The sequence below is a fragment of the Pundamilia nyererei genome, unplaced genomic scaffold (assembly GCF_000239375.1).
Source record: "Pundamilia nyererei isolate P.nyererei 1_Seehausen unplaced genomic scaffold, PunNye1.0 scaffold00027, whole genome shotgun sequence".
NCBI classification, from domain to species: domain Eukaryota; kingdom Metazoa; phylum Chordata; class Actinopteri; order Cichliformes; family Cichlidae; genus Pundamilia; species Pundamilia nyererei.
Window position 1 is genome coordinate 150,096 of NW_005187428.1, and position 14,628 is coordinate 164,723.

A 14,628-nucleotide genomic window follows, 5' to 3' on the forward strand; every position below is an offset into this window, starting at 1 on the left:
CTTGTCAAAATTGATAGAATTATGAACACAGATAGACTTGGATCCACCATGCTTTACCATCTGCTGAGTGTCTTATTTGCAAACATACTGCCAGTACAGTAAAAATAAACCTGGATAGAAAAACACACAGTAGAACACTGTCAGTCATGGAGTCCAGAGCCTGGACCTCAACACTACTGAAGCTGTGTGGCATCATCTTCACAGAGAGCAGATGAAAAGGCAGCAAACATCCAAAGAAGAGCTTTAAATGTCATTCAAGAAGCCTTGAGAACTATTTCTAAAGACTACTTTAGAAATTATAAGAAAGCTTGCCTAAGAGAGTTCAGACTGTGTTAAAAAGAATAAAGGTGGTCACACCAAATCTGGACTTTCAAGCTCGCCAGAACTCCACAGACTGTTTTTGCCTTTATATACTGTATTTGCATATTTCAATACATCACTGCAGCTATTTCACATTTTTCTACCAAAATTTGAAAAATGAAAGTTAGCTTAAAAATTCTGCTCGATTACTGTTACATGCATCGCTCGCTATATTTTGTGTGTGAACTCTTGACGCTAAAAAGTGTCAATTTGAAAGTCATCTTACCACTTAAAATAGAAATACTCGAATACAATATTCAGCTTTATAGTATTTGAATAAATCTTCTTAATGTATTTATTCTATTTAAAAAATCGTTACTACAAAAAAAATGAGTCAATTTAAAAACAAAACCAAAAAAAAAATCAACAACTTAACGAAACAAAAACGGAAGCTGACGTTCCCACAACCGTTTTAAAGAGTTGTTTCCATATTTGTCCCGGTTTCTGGTATTTTCCAGTGAAGTAGGGAAAAAATGCAATCAACTTCGCATGACTGTTTTGAAAAACCTTCAAATGACTGACTGAGTCAGCGAGAATTTGGATTCTTCTCCATCTTATCGGACTCTTATCTAAAGGGGGAGCAGCTCACCTGTGAATCAGGTAGTAAGTGTGACTCGTCTCTGAGGCTCCACCTCCGGCTGCAGAGCTCGGCTCTTTCGGTGCGTCTGACCACAGACAGTTTGAGCTGCCACGACGCAGAGCGCAGGCACCCTGTCCGCGGCAGTGTGTGACCTATTTTTGCTCTCTTTTAACTTTTCACCATGAGTACAGTCGGCTCAGAGCACGTGTTTTTGACTGCTTTACAGCCCAACACTTCAGTCTCAACTTACGCCCTCCCGTCCGAGATCAAAGTCGGGAATGGGGGCTCTGTGTCTGACGACTCTGCGAAAGCGCGACGCGTCCAGCAGCAGATCCAGATGAGACTGGCGGAAAAGTCCACACTTCCGCGTCAGAATGGATCCACCTCACACTACGCCATGTCAGGTAAACATCAACGAGTTTTTAAGTCGCTTTCACACGGAGTTACACCTACACTCTCTCACTGCTCTGCATTTCCAATTGAGAGCTGCTGTGTGAGGTGGTCTGTGTTCAGTGCGGACAAGTGGCGGAATTAAGTGTGACAATCCAAGTTTCCAGCCTGGCGCTGCGGGCACAGGTGCTCAGCAGTGCTGAGTGATACAGATGAGTTGTTAATCAGACCACTCAGTCCTGTGACCATGTTTCCTTTGGTCTTATTTGACGACATTATGATCTGTCACACTGACTCAGGTAGTAAACATGCCAGGTAATAAAAGCATGATCTTTATATGTCCAGACATATCAAACTCCAGCCAAGAAAGGCTTGGTTTGAGTTTTGAAACAAGACATATTCATAGAGCTCACGCTGAGCTATAAAAGGATTCATCTACAGACTCCAACACCCATAGGAAATTTAAAATGCTGACATTTAAGAGGCTGCATTCATTTTCTTTTACACTTTTTACTGTGAAAATTACCCAAATGATTAAGCCCATCAATACAGCTTGAAAGAGAAACTACTTCCCTGTTGCTTCACCACTTGTTTATTTGTCTAATAAATAGAAACCTAATGATAAAATTAATTTGTTTTTCTTTCGATTCGTTTTTTCCTTAAACTCTTTTCAGACCTCCAAGTCTGACTCCGAGCCAATAGTTTCAAATGCAAGAGTGACACTCAACTGATATGGCCTGGGGGGTGGGGGGTGTTCTGCATGCTTGTCTGAATTCCTGTGGACTCCTTTTTCTCGTCAGCTCTTCGAGGAATTTGCGTTTTGTTCTGAGATGAGCTCCAGCAGCAGCCATTTTACTCAATGTCATGTCTCTGCAGAGGAGAAACGGTTAATGTGTAACAAGCCAGAACAAGTGCTCCTTTCATGAACTTCACTGATAGCAGACTAAGGTGAAAACCTCTCCCCCCTCTCCCCACCCGTGGGATTAGGTTTCAGGTAGTGCTTGGCTTAAAGGTAGGTGGGTTCAAGAGATACCAGAGGGGCTCGTGCAGCCCGTTCACAGTTGATACATTATCATAACTGGTCCGTCGGAGGCATGTTGACACGCAGTCAAAGTCAAGGTGGGACTGTTATGTAAGCAGTGACAACACTCCCACAAGGGGAATGAAAGGCAATACTGAAGCGCTGGGAATTAGTATGATCAGTAGTTACATCAAAGTTTATGATAAGACTTCAGTGAAAGAGCTGAGCTACTCATGCTCACAGTCTTGTCATGGCCTGTGTCTGCTCTTAAACCTCATGACTGCACACGTGACTGATGCATGAAGCTACATGCCAGTGGCATTTGAGGCCAAAGCAAATCTCGCCCAAAGTGACCATAAAGTATATCATCCCGTGCATACCTTTGCACTCCATAATTTTCTGTGTGCGACCAAACTGCGAGGAGACGGCAGAGGAGCTTGACGGCTTGGGTCTTTGTTTACCTGAGCCTTTACTCGCCTGCTTCAGCGGAGAGAACATGACGTTCATGCTGTGTTCAGCTGCAGAAACATACGTGTCGGATAAATATGTCATTGCCTGCGTTTCTGTGTGCCATTCTTTGCCCTGGGTTTAGCTTGGAAGAAAACTTATTGTCATTAACTGTGACTTCATGTTAATCATCTTCTGAAAGCATCTACAAGAGGCACATTCCTTACCACACAACAGGGAATGCTGCTGTTTCAGTGGTTTGCGGTTTTAGAAAAGTTCATTATGAATGCGTAAGTGTTTGCACATGGTTTCTGGTTCATGGATTCTGCAAGGAATGTTTTTTCTACTTCGTCCCAATTCTAAAAACTGCTGCAGCTATGCATTTATGACAGTGAGTGAACAGTGTTCAAGCTGTATGTGGACAAGTCTCAGCAGAAAGCGAGGGTGAAAAAGGAAATATTTACAAGGAGTCCTGGCTTGATGATCAAAGTACATTTTTTTTGAGTGGCAGCAGAGGAAGGGAAAAAAAGTTTCCTCGCTGAAGGACTTTTCAGGGGGTGTGTTGTAACGGCTGTTGCTCTCAGGTGTGTTGGGCGTAGTCAAGGTAGAACAGGGGTCAGGCCCGAGAATGTGTCAGTCTGGTTTTTATACCTGTGGTATGCAATAAAGTAGCATAAAGCGCGGTCCAGCCCACCTTTCTTTACATATATGGTAGGTGTAAAACCGCTCAGGTTCAGCAGAAACATGCATGTTAAGTACACTAAGATACAATGCATGGCAACAAAACCACACAAACCTGATTTTTTTTTTGAAAAAATAATGTCTACAAGCCAGAAGCTCAGGTTTTGTACAGTTTTTTTGCTCTTGGATCAGTATGATGTCATAAAGAACGGATATACCTTATATAGACATGTTTCAGATACACTGAAACATCTCTGATGAGACATCTCTGACTGTGAGCAGTGCAGCCGCACCCACCTGCATTTCACATCATTTGTCTTTGATGTGGGAAGAAATGAAAATACATCTTTACTGTACTTAAGTAGACTTTTCAGGTACATGACTTGAGTCTGTGTTTCTCTGACAGCATTTTTCTTTTACTGCCTTAATTTAAACACAAACATCTCTACCTTATACTCCTAACATGTTGCTAAATGAGATTGTTTTTTTCCCCAGTTTAAGACGTTTTAGGGGAGTTATAGTTTCATGTCACCACACGCCTTCAAAATCAAACCAAACCAAAATGAACCTAAATGGAGCTAACAATAGCACATAAAAGGCAGTCCTATTGGCGTGTCCATCACCTGTGCTGCTGACACTCAAAGAGATCAAAGAGGCAAAAAACAAACTTATAATTTATATCTTATGTATTGTGATAATTTTCTTTTAATTCTCTTTTTCTCTGCATAACAAATGTTCAAGCGGAGTCCTTTCATTAGAATTTAAGTTGTAATAAAATTTGTAGTACCGTGTGTTAATATTATTTTCTTATGATATTAACATTAAAATGAGATTCATTTAGCAGGCAAAAAGAGTTGGTAGAAATGCCTTCTAAAGAGCTCTCCTTTGCCTTTATAGCACAACATTTCTGCCTGTACTTTTATTTGTATATGTACTTCTGCTTACATGAACGATCTCTGCAAGTTTACCACCTCATTGTATGAAGTGCAGCCAGGCGGAAATAAATAGTGTTATGGGAGAGGCGTTAAAACTACTCTGAATCAGAATGAGTGGGTTTAATACAAATCATTAGCTTGAACCTCATTTTAGATCATTCAAAAGGTGAGTTGAAGACATCACAGTTTGAAAACTGGCAGCTAGTTACTGTTTTATGACATGTTAGTAGTCCAGCCTGTAAACAAGTTCATAGACTGTTACATAATATTAATAAATGTCCCTCTGCCACTACCTCAGTTTTGAAATTTTATTTTATAAATGACACATTCTGGTCACCATTTTGATCCCAATCAAGTGTAATAAACACATAAATATCCCTTAAATTACATTTTCCCTACAGCCACCAGAAGGTCAACATTTATGACCAAATCCTCGCAAAACTAATGATTCTCCAATAAGTCATGGCTCTATTTTGTGTTTCAGTAAATGACAAGCTGCAGAATTAATTTCTTGGGAAGGGATTCTAAATCACATAAACATAATTACACCCATAGATGCTACTTTATAATTAACATAGTTTTGTCACTGACATATTCCCCTCTCAGCTTAGATATGTGGGTCGACAAACTGTAAGCCTGCTTACACTGTAAATAGCTTGCTCCATGGCTGCTAGCGGAGTCACCACTTGCCATTTGAGTCTGGACGGAGAGCAAAAAAACATTCGCATACTCTGTGTTTGCTGACAGAAACCTGCAAATGTCTTTGTATGTAGGACAGGTAACCGGAGACATCGGCCCTGCTGACTGGTCAGGTCCTGCTGCAACACACCGTGTGAAATCAAACCTTTGGTCTTCGGCGCAACACGACACCGGCTATTTAGACAGAAATGTCTTTCATGTAAAACATTGTTGTAAATTAAAGAGGCACACCTTATTGTGGGATTTTCGTCTGCGATTGATCCCACCCTAAAAGTGCCTTTTTTATGACATGCAATATCTTCTTTGAACTTCTTTTTTTAATCACACTTGGCCTCTTAGAAGTTGCAAGAATACAGTCAGCAGTTGATTCAACTTTCAGAATGAAAGTACTGTATAAATGAACTTCCCTTTTTGAAAAATGGGAGAGTGTTTCTTAAGAAAAAAAGGGAACTTTTTCAACTATTTTTGTAGTCCAATCACTTGCTGCTGTCATTGTTCCATTTTTGTCTAGACTGGTTTAGAAGGGATTTTCTTTGACACTAGTAGCAGTAGGATTAGGCTAAAGATGAGCTGTTAAGTCATAAATCACTCAAATTACTGATTCCTTACCTGACTTAGTGGAACAGCGGTTTAGCAGAGACGTTAGTCACCAAGAAATCGCTTACGTTTCTGTATAAAACAGAATGATTATTATTTATTATTATAAAGGTTCTATAAAACATTTTTGTGACTGTAGCTCAGGAGGTAGAGGATAGAAAAAGCTTTTAGAAACAAGTGGTTGTGTGAATGAGACGTGTTGTATAAAGACTGCTCCAAAACACCATAATTATATACAGCAGTTGTAATGTGTATAAATATATTTTAATGTGTTGTAATTATGTGTTATTCACTGACAAATGGTGGATTACATTTTTTTTTAAATTTTTTTTTGCTTCTTTTCAGATTACGGTGGTTCATCGTCAGTGAAATATAACACCCATAACCCAAGTTTCAGCTCTAAATCATCCTTCATGTACTCTGGTTCCAGAACAATCGTGAGTGGAGTGTTTCTCACTTTTTCAGCCCAATAGTCACACACACAAATGATTAAACTGAGTCTTTAATCTAACACCAGACGTTATATTAGCTGGAAGCTCCCATCTTAAAAAAGCTGATGGCTTTGCTGACATGTCACGTAGGACACAGCGTGTGTGGTATTTCACAGTAGGCTGTGATTAGATCAGCTCTGAGTTTTCTTGTCCACTCACTAGATTCCTCAATCTTAGTGATTAAATTCGAAAGACGCTGGCTGATTAATGCACGTCAGTGTCCTCGCCTTTGTTTCCGTAACAGTCCCCTGAATAGATTTAGAAATATTTTTGATTCATCCAAACTTACAGTTCAGTGAAATATATTGAGTAACTCTCTTTACACATCTGTTTGTAACAGTAACTCCTCTCTCCACCCTCAGGGTCCGCAACTGTCTCAAAGGTCAGGCTTCAGCAGCCGTTCTGCTGCCCCAGACATGGCTGGGCTTCAGAGGATGAGTATGAGGAGTGGAGGTCCAGGTTATGCTGTTGGTGGGGGTGGTGGGGGTTTTTATCAAGAAGAAATGCGCATGGGGACCATGAAACGAATGGACCCAGAAATCTCTACGCATTCAATGCAGCCAATGCCAATGCAAATGAGGGGCTGGGGTGTCGACAACAGCGATGCTGGCAGTTTAGTCTCCGAACGTGACGCCACCTATGGTCGCTCGTATGCTCAGAGCGCGGTCAATGGCTACAGCAGCCAGATGATGCAAGGAGGAGGCAGCTCGGGCTTTCAGTCAACCATGCGCCGATCTCTAAGCGGCACTCTTTCCCGTGGCGGAGGGGTGCCAGCAGGTGGGACAGAGATTGTCCAACAGCAGTCCTTCAAAGGCCCGGCCCACCGCACCATCAGCAGGATTACAAACCGTAACCGGATGAGCGTGGGCTCCATGCCTGGAACCATGCAGCAGACGTCAGGTGGGAGCATCTACGGGGGAGGTGGAGACACTGTGGACGGAGGGTTCATGATGTCCACGATATCTGGCTCCCAGGGGAACCTAAGGATGCAGCGTCAAGGCACCATGTCCCGTGCCATGTCGGTGAAGAGCATGCAGAGTGTGGGCAGGGGCATGGACATCTACGACGGGCAGATGGAGTTGGGAGCCAGCATGGGCAACCTGAGCGAGTGAGAAGCTTTTCACATTCATAGGATCAGTGTTTTCATTGGTAGCACTGATTTTCCTGTACTGTACTGAAGTTTGTGATAACTGTATGATGTGGTGCAGGTCAGTGTCTGGAAAAATGCCCATATTTACATTTGATAGGTCAGGTTTTATCAGTCATCAACATCATCAACCTCAACAACCAATGATGTTGGGTAAGAGGAATTCTAGAATCCTAGAAAAACAGAACAGTGATTGGTCTTTCTAAGAATTCAGTATAGTTTAGTGTGTGTACTGTATACAGGTCTTCAGCTTCAGCCCATCGTTTTTTTCTGTCAAAGACAAAACGGAAAGCAAAGAAAGCAACGCTAGCATGAAGAAAACTGGCATGAGTGTGATGTCACACAACCTTTAGAAAAAAAACATTTAAGTGCTGATGAAAGGAATTGATGAGCTCAGAGGCGTATTGATCAATTTGGAAGCAGTCCTTTAACAGAGGTGGTTCTCCACTCCTCTCTCTAGTCATCCTCATGACTCAGTTTGCTGTATTTGTCACTGAAGTTCTTAGTGAAGGTGATGAACCAATGTGCCGTAAATTTCATGTGTCGCTAAGTTCACAAGGGGAGTGTGCAATGTGAAAAGTGAGTTTCCTAAGAGCTGTGGATTGGGAGGTGGCTCCATAGTGGCAGGACTGGTTTCGGGTGTGGCAGCTCAGTGTCAAGCTTCACATTTCACACATCCCACAGCGTGTGGTTAGGGCGAGCTGATTTGCAGCACACTGTGCGATTTGGAAGAAGTTCAACAACACAATTTTGCACACAAGTAACAAACCGCCTGCGAATAGCTGTCTCTTTGTGTGCTACCAAACATAACAGCAGGGAAGTTATGTAATAAAGTGTTTTTTTAAGTTCCCGTGTGGAATTTGTTTATTTGCTTCTTTGTCAGGTTGGACATGCAAACAGCAGTGCAGTACCTGACAGAGGAAGATCCCAGCCTGCAGGCCCTGGGTGCCGCATACATCCAGCATCAGTGTTACAATGACAAAGACTCTAAAATCCAGGTACTTTGCACTGATTAAACTCATGGTTACAATTCCTTCAGTTCTTTCCTCTGTGCTATTAAGAAACTCATTCATGAAAGTTGTTTTCCTTCAAGTGCCAGCATCCACTGATAGATGTTTCTCCTCTTCTGGTGACTTTATATAAGCTGGGGCTTCGGTTCTGGTGTGTCCTAGTTCTTCTTCTACTTTTTCTTCTTCTTCTCCATTTCTTAACTTGAGATAGTGCGGCAATCTCTTGTCGGCAGATTTAACTTCTCCAAAAATAATTTTTAAAGGGAATTTTCTGACTTTTTCAAGAATTAAATGACCCTTTCACATTGTTTCACATTGAAGCAACTCTCAGTTTTTATAATTTCATTTAGGTCCCTGTCCCAGTCCTACAGTCCTAGAGATTGTATAAATACCCAAATGCCCAACAGTTTTTTCCTTCCCTCTTTAGGTGCGTCAACTGGGTGGCATTGGTGATTTGGTGCAGCTGTTCAACAGCCAAGACCCAGAAGTACGGCGCTACGCCACTGGTGCCACACGCAACATCATCTACGAGAACCAAGAAAACAAGTCGGCCCTGATCGAGAAGGATGGCATCCAAGAGCTCGTCAAGGCGCTTGAGGAGAACGATGACGAGCTCCGCAAAAACATCACAGGTATTGCAACGCATGCACCAGAGAAGCACCTAGAATATTGTTTTGGAGCTTTCCCACAAGAGGAAGTGGCTACAGATTGGTTCAAGTCAGTGTGTGGATTTAAAGTGATCAGATTGTCAAAAAGAGCAGTCTTTGAAATTGATATTGTTCAAACAAACGAGAGCACACCGTGGAGATTTGCAAGGCATGGGGCGTGTCTGAATACACAGAGAGTTGGATGGGGAACTGCTGTCATGTCTATAGACTGTGTAGGTGAGGATGGGAGCTGTGTGGGCCCGTGAAGCAGCAGTATGTCAGCCGCCCCCTTTGATGAGACAAGACCTTGTCACTTTTGTCCTTTAAGCCACAACACAGAGTGCTAAGTAAAACGCCTTGGCATAGGGAATAACTTTTACCTGTACTTATTAACATCAGTGGGCTTCCAAAATGTGACAGCAGATGACAGATTTTTGATTCATGGAGCACAATGTAATCCTCAAATGGATATTTTATTTTAATGGCATGTGTTTTTTGGGGGGGATATTTCTGCTAAGCTATGGTAGGTTAAATAATTACTGTGAAATCATTTTAAATTAATGTTCATTTAACTCACTGCTGGCCTGAAAAAACATAGTTTCCCCCAATTTTTTGGTTAACTGTTGCCATACTTCTTGAACTCAATCAATAAAAACATCCTGAAATCATATTTGAGAAAAGCTGATGACAAAAAAAAGAAGCAATAGTATGCCTAAATGCCAGTTTTTATTTGTCCATATTCGTGCAGGTATCTTTTGGAACCTTTCATCCAAAGAAAACCTTAAGGAGAAACTAGCCAAAGCGACACTTCCTACACTTGCTCAAAAGATCCTCGTCCCCCTCTCGAAAAACGAGATGGGTCGGACTGCGCATACCGATTCAGACACAGAAATCCCTCCTGAGTCCCCTTCCGAGACAGAAATCTTCTGCAACGCCACAGGATGCCTCAGGTGCACCTCATTTATGTGTCTTGCGTCTCCAGCTGCTACATGATTGATTAAAATGTATGCGTATGCTTTTCCTTTCCCATGACTGCATTTGCATTTGGCAAGCTTGTTTTTTCACACCCAGCGCTTTTTTTTGCTGATTACTCCAGCCTCCAGTTACCTTTGACTCTAATGCATTGGTGCCAGGAGTCCTGTAATCTATATGTGCACAACACTCAATCTGACCTGAAGAAGTTCTCTGAAATCACTTGCTTATTTTCTGTGTTCTTAGGAATTTGAGCTCCGTGAACGAAAAGACCCGCCGGTCGATGAGAGAAACAAATGGAATTGTGGAGTCTTTGGTGAACTACATCAAGGCCTGCCTCAAAACAAACAGAGCCGATGAAAAGGTGGGAGAATAGCTAAAAAATAAGGAGAAATCCAGAGAAGGCAAAAAATAAAATACACATTTTTTTTAATAAGCCCCTCCTACCAGAGGAGGCGAGGCACTGCCACATGCTTCAATAGCACTACAAGTAAGTCAGTGTTGACGTTGGCGTTCATGTGGGATTCAAACCCTGGTCCTCCAGGTGAAACCCTTCTTTTTATCTCTTTTTTAAACTATATATATAGTGCTCAAGTTGGTTTGATAAGTGACCTCTTACAGGCTTGTTTTTGTTGTTGTTGTTTTTAACGCCTACAGTCTAATTTCCCCTAAGACAACTTGAGTTGCAGTATATTATATATGTTGTTTTTTTTGTTTTGTTTTTTTGTCCAAAATGATACACAGGCCTAATTTCCTTTGTGTACTTATTTGTCTGGATGTGTGTATGTCTGTTCTAGGGGGTGGAGAATTCAGTGTGTATCTTGAGGAACCTCTCCTACCAGCTCTACAGCGAACTTCCATCTTCTGTTTTAGCCCGCATTGAACCAAACAGAGATCAGGACAATGGGCTGGGCGAATCCATCGGCTGCTTTACACCTCAGAGCCGAAAAACCAAAACTGTAAGCACGTGTGAGAATCGCTCCATTAGCAAGTGCACATAGACCATCCTGCACATCTTAATTCTGCCTTCTCCTGTATTTCTTTGACTGACAGAAAAAGAAGCAGTTTCAAATTTTAGGTCAAGTTGCCAAAATGCCAAATGGTATGGAGTGGCTCTGGCATCCTGATATTTTGAAGGTGTACCATGAATTGCTGAAAAACTGCGAAATCAACAGTAACACCCGCGAAGCAGCTGCTGGAGCACTGCAGAACATCACAGCTGGAGACAAAAGGGTGAGCAGCAAATTCATCAGGGATTCAAATGTAGTAACCATACACTGTATATAAAAGATGTAAACAGCTACAGTGGCATCACCCAGCATCCCAGAGTGGTGGGAATACAAGTTGCATTAATAAAGAGTTTGTTGTGTTTAATGTAATAAAGAGGTTCAGAGATCAAAGACAAATGGAGTACATCTTATCTTAATAAGGTCCAATTACCTAAAAGAAAAGTAAAACAGTCGAATTTCACTCACCAAAATGAAATAAAGTTTTCTTGGATGCACTGTAACACAGAGAAAGCCAAAACTGCTTTTTCCGCTAATTCCATTAAAAATGTTTCCAAAGGAGTCGCTGGTACATACAAGGCCAAACTGTCCGGATAAGGGACTAATGTCAGCCGTAGTTACATTTTTTGTCTTGTGCCCGCTCTCGGGGAAATACAACTACAACTGGAAAAAAAGACATCACAGTTACGGACATTAGACATATTACAAGGAAGTGCTGAGTAACACAGTGATAACATCATCACAAATCAAAGCACAAGCAACACAGAGATGAAGGACTCGGTATAAAAGATCTCTAACAATGCAAAGTTTACAAAGGTTGTTTGATAATTAGCTATAATTAGTCCATCTCATACATTAATTGCTCTGTCTCTTTAACTTGTAGTGGCCTGCGGTGCTGAGCGATATGGCTTTGGACAAAGAACGCATGCTGCCAACCATCGTAGACATGGTACCTCGTTCTGCCAAAGATACAGAGCTGCGTTCGCTCACAGGTTTCCTACGAAACCTTTCCCGCCATACCGACGATAAAGACGACATGGGTCAGTCTTTTTTTTTTCTCTTCCCCTTCTGTAGAAATGTTGATGTCTCTAAGACACAGAATATAAAACCCTAAACCGTTGTCTTTGCAAAATTTTAAGAATTAGTGGATTGTCAAAATTGAATTTGTATTGGTTTATTTAGCCAAAAAGACTGTGAACACACTGGTGGATAAACTGCCTATGAATGGAAATCAGAAGTGTCCCTCCAGCGAATCGGTGGTCAACATCTGCGGTATTTTCAATAACCTGGTGACTGGCAGCATGAGTGCAGCCAGAGACATCGCCCAATTTGATGGCCTGCCAAAACTGATGAGCATCCACAACTCACAAACCAGCAGGTTGGAACATTTTTCCAGACTCCTGATGTTCAATTTTAATGTTGCTATCCAAAATTTTGTGTGTGAAGTCATTTGTATCATTTAATAACCTTGGATGAAATATTTTTCTAGCCTTGAAAAGAATAAGGCATCCACAGCAGCGGCCACAGTTCTGTCCAACATGTATCATTACAAGAAGCTGCACAGACAGTACCAATCGGTAAGAGATGGCTTTGAGCTCTGCACTTCTAATCATGACATGCAAGAAAAAATCAATAATATATCAAAGATAGAGCATCTAATTTCCTTCTATTCCTCATATATTTAGACAAACACCAATCTTTCCATTTTCAGTTTACTATTTTTTTCCAAGCTTTTGACACTTAAAAAAAATCCTTTTAAAGAGTTTCCTGACCTCTGGTCCACACAAAAGTGAATATTCATTGAAAACAGTTTCTTTTCTCGCCGCCCCACCCTCATTCTTATCAGCTTGTGTGCATTTGTGTGTACATGCACATTATGTCTGAGTGTGAAAGAGAGAGTGACGGGAATTCTATGACAAACTCTGTTCATTCTCTGCAAAACTCTCTCAGTTAGATGACACGTTTAACACCCCACACTGCTACTCTTTAAACACACACACACACACACACACACACACACACACACACACACACGCGAACATATCCAGTCAGGCAGGTTCAGGGCTTGAGAAGGATAAGGTAATTTTACTGCCTTCTGCAGATCGCAGCTTGTCCCACCCAAAGGTGCGGCGTACAGCTTGTTTCTTCATGAACTTGTTCACACAACAGGAAACATGATTTAATGTTGGCTTTGATTAGAGTTTTCATTTTATTAATCAGATACGCACTCCATTGCGTTACTTTACATTTTGCATAATACTGTAAGTACAAGAGCACAGATGATCTTAAGATCACGGCAGGTTGTTTTTCTGTGTTTTGAAGTATATTTAATATCATAACATCTTGTTTGTACCTTTTGTGCTACAGAAAGGATTCACAAAACAGTATCAATCAACGCTATTGATCTAAAGCTGAGGTAACTTGGGACAAATTCAATTCTACAACAGCGAACAATCCTGAAGTCTACCAGCACTCAGTGGCAGAAATCTATACCACAGTAACATCTGCTCTGTCTTCACCTGCAATCATTTATGTTATGGATATCAATACACAAGTAACAGAGGATCCATCCAAAGGAAATGTCAGTGGCATCAATGCAGTGCAAGAATTTATGGATTCTAATACACATATTTGCACCTTAAGCATTTACTCTCTTTGTTAGATCACTGTATGCGTTTTATGTATAATCAGGGATTTATTTTCTGTCACAGAGGTTTTAAAGCAGTTGATGGACAATCTGATGGACACTTGTGCCTTAGGTTTTAACAAAACTCCCTGTTTTGTCTCTCTCGCTTACGGTTCAGATGCAAGATAGCCTTGTTTTTGTAAATATTGCTTTTTCTTTTGCATAGAAATGACATGTGTGTGTTGTATAGACAGCAGCCCTTTGTACTCGTAGTTTTCAGATAGATGATGTCTGTTATATTTGAATGTAAACCATAGATTTATAGAAATTTGGATGTAAATAAATTAGCTTAAGGGGGGGGGTGTCATTCAATGTGGAATTTTGTTTATACATATTTCTATTCTTATGCAATGTTGTTATAGTAATCACTGTTTTTCTGTTGTAATTAATGGTGTGTGCTTAATGCTGGGGTGGCTTGATTACTTGTTGCAGGACAGATGAAACCAAGTATTTGTCATTTTAGCTATTAGCTGTGGCAAATTGTAGATGTCAACGTCTTTCAAACCTGGATCCATTGTGCAGTAAATCTATTTTGCAAAGTCTATTGTATAAAAATTAAATCCCTGAACTGCAGCAGTTGCTGCTCAGTGGCATAAATGGTAACCTTGTGTTTCTGTGTGGGCAGTAGAAGACACTTTGTTTGATGCTTTTTGCAGAGGTGTCATCTGCATATTTAACATCTAATAAAGAGAAACATTTGGAAATGAAATGACATTTTGTTTGCGTTTCTTTAGCGTGTGCGCACAGCACCATTTGCTGCCGAAACAGACGCACACCAACACTGTAAAATGCCAGCCACACCCTGTTTGCATATTTGTTCCTGCTCAGACAGGAACAATACCAGACCTTCCCTGCTGCACCCTTATTTAGGCTCTTACCTCAGTGCAGGACCTCCATGAGGAGAGAGAACGTCAACGTTTACAAAGGAAAGAAAACCTTGTGATTGATTTCCAGTACG

At 41.1% G+C, this 14,628-nt stretch overlaps 1 protein-coding gene across 2 annotated transcripts in view; it reads left to right on the plus strand.

The window, feature by feature from the left end:
* Positions 1-14,379, plus strand: part of pkp3a (plakophilin 3a) — a 17,639-nt gene extending 3,260 nt beyond the window's left edge. The window contains exons 2-14 of one of the 2 annotated variants that reach the window (XM_013909601.1): positions 1,167-1,344; positions 6,056-6,147; positions 6,564-7,309; positions 8,232-8,346; positions 8,786-8,990; positions 9,754-9,955; positions 10,224-10,341; positions 10,775-10,936; positions 11,031-11,210; positions 11,868-12,024; positions 12,167-12,362; positions 12,474-12,561; positions 13,352-14,379. In XM_013909601.1, the coding sequence (XP_013765055.1) occupies positions 1,167-1,344; positions 6,056-6,147; positions 6,564-7,309; positions 8,232-8,346; positions 8,786-8,990; positions 9,754-9,955; positions 10,224-10,341; positions 10,775-10,936; positions 11,031-11,210; positions 11,868-12,024; positions 12,167-12,362; positions 12,474-12,561; positions 13,352-13,393 (2,481 nt within the window). In that variant the 3' untranslated portion in view covers positions 13,394-14,379. Of the gene's footprint in view, positions 1-944; positions 1,345-6,055; positions 6,148-6,563; positions 7,310-8,231; positions 8,347-8,785; positions 8,991-9,753; positions 9,956-10,223; positions 10,342-10,774; positions 10,937-11,030; positions 11,211-11,867; positions 12,025-12,166; positions 12,363-12,473; positions 12,562-13,351 lie in introns of those variants that run through there. The other variant, XM_013909600.1, reaches the window with a different exon arrangement.
* The last annotated feature ends 249 nt before the right edge of the window (positions 14,380-14,628 follow it).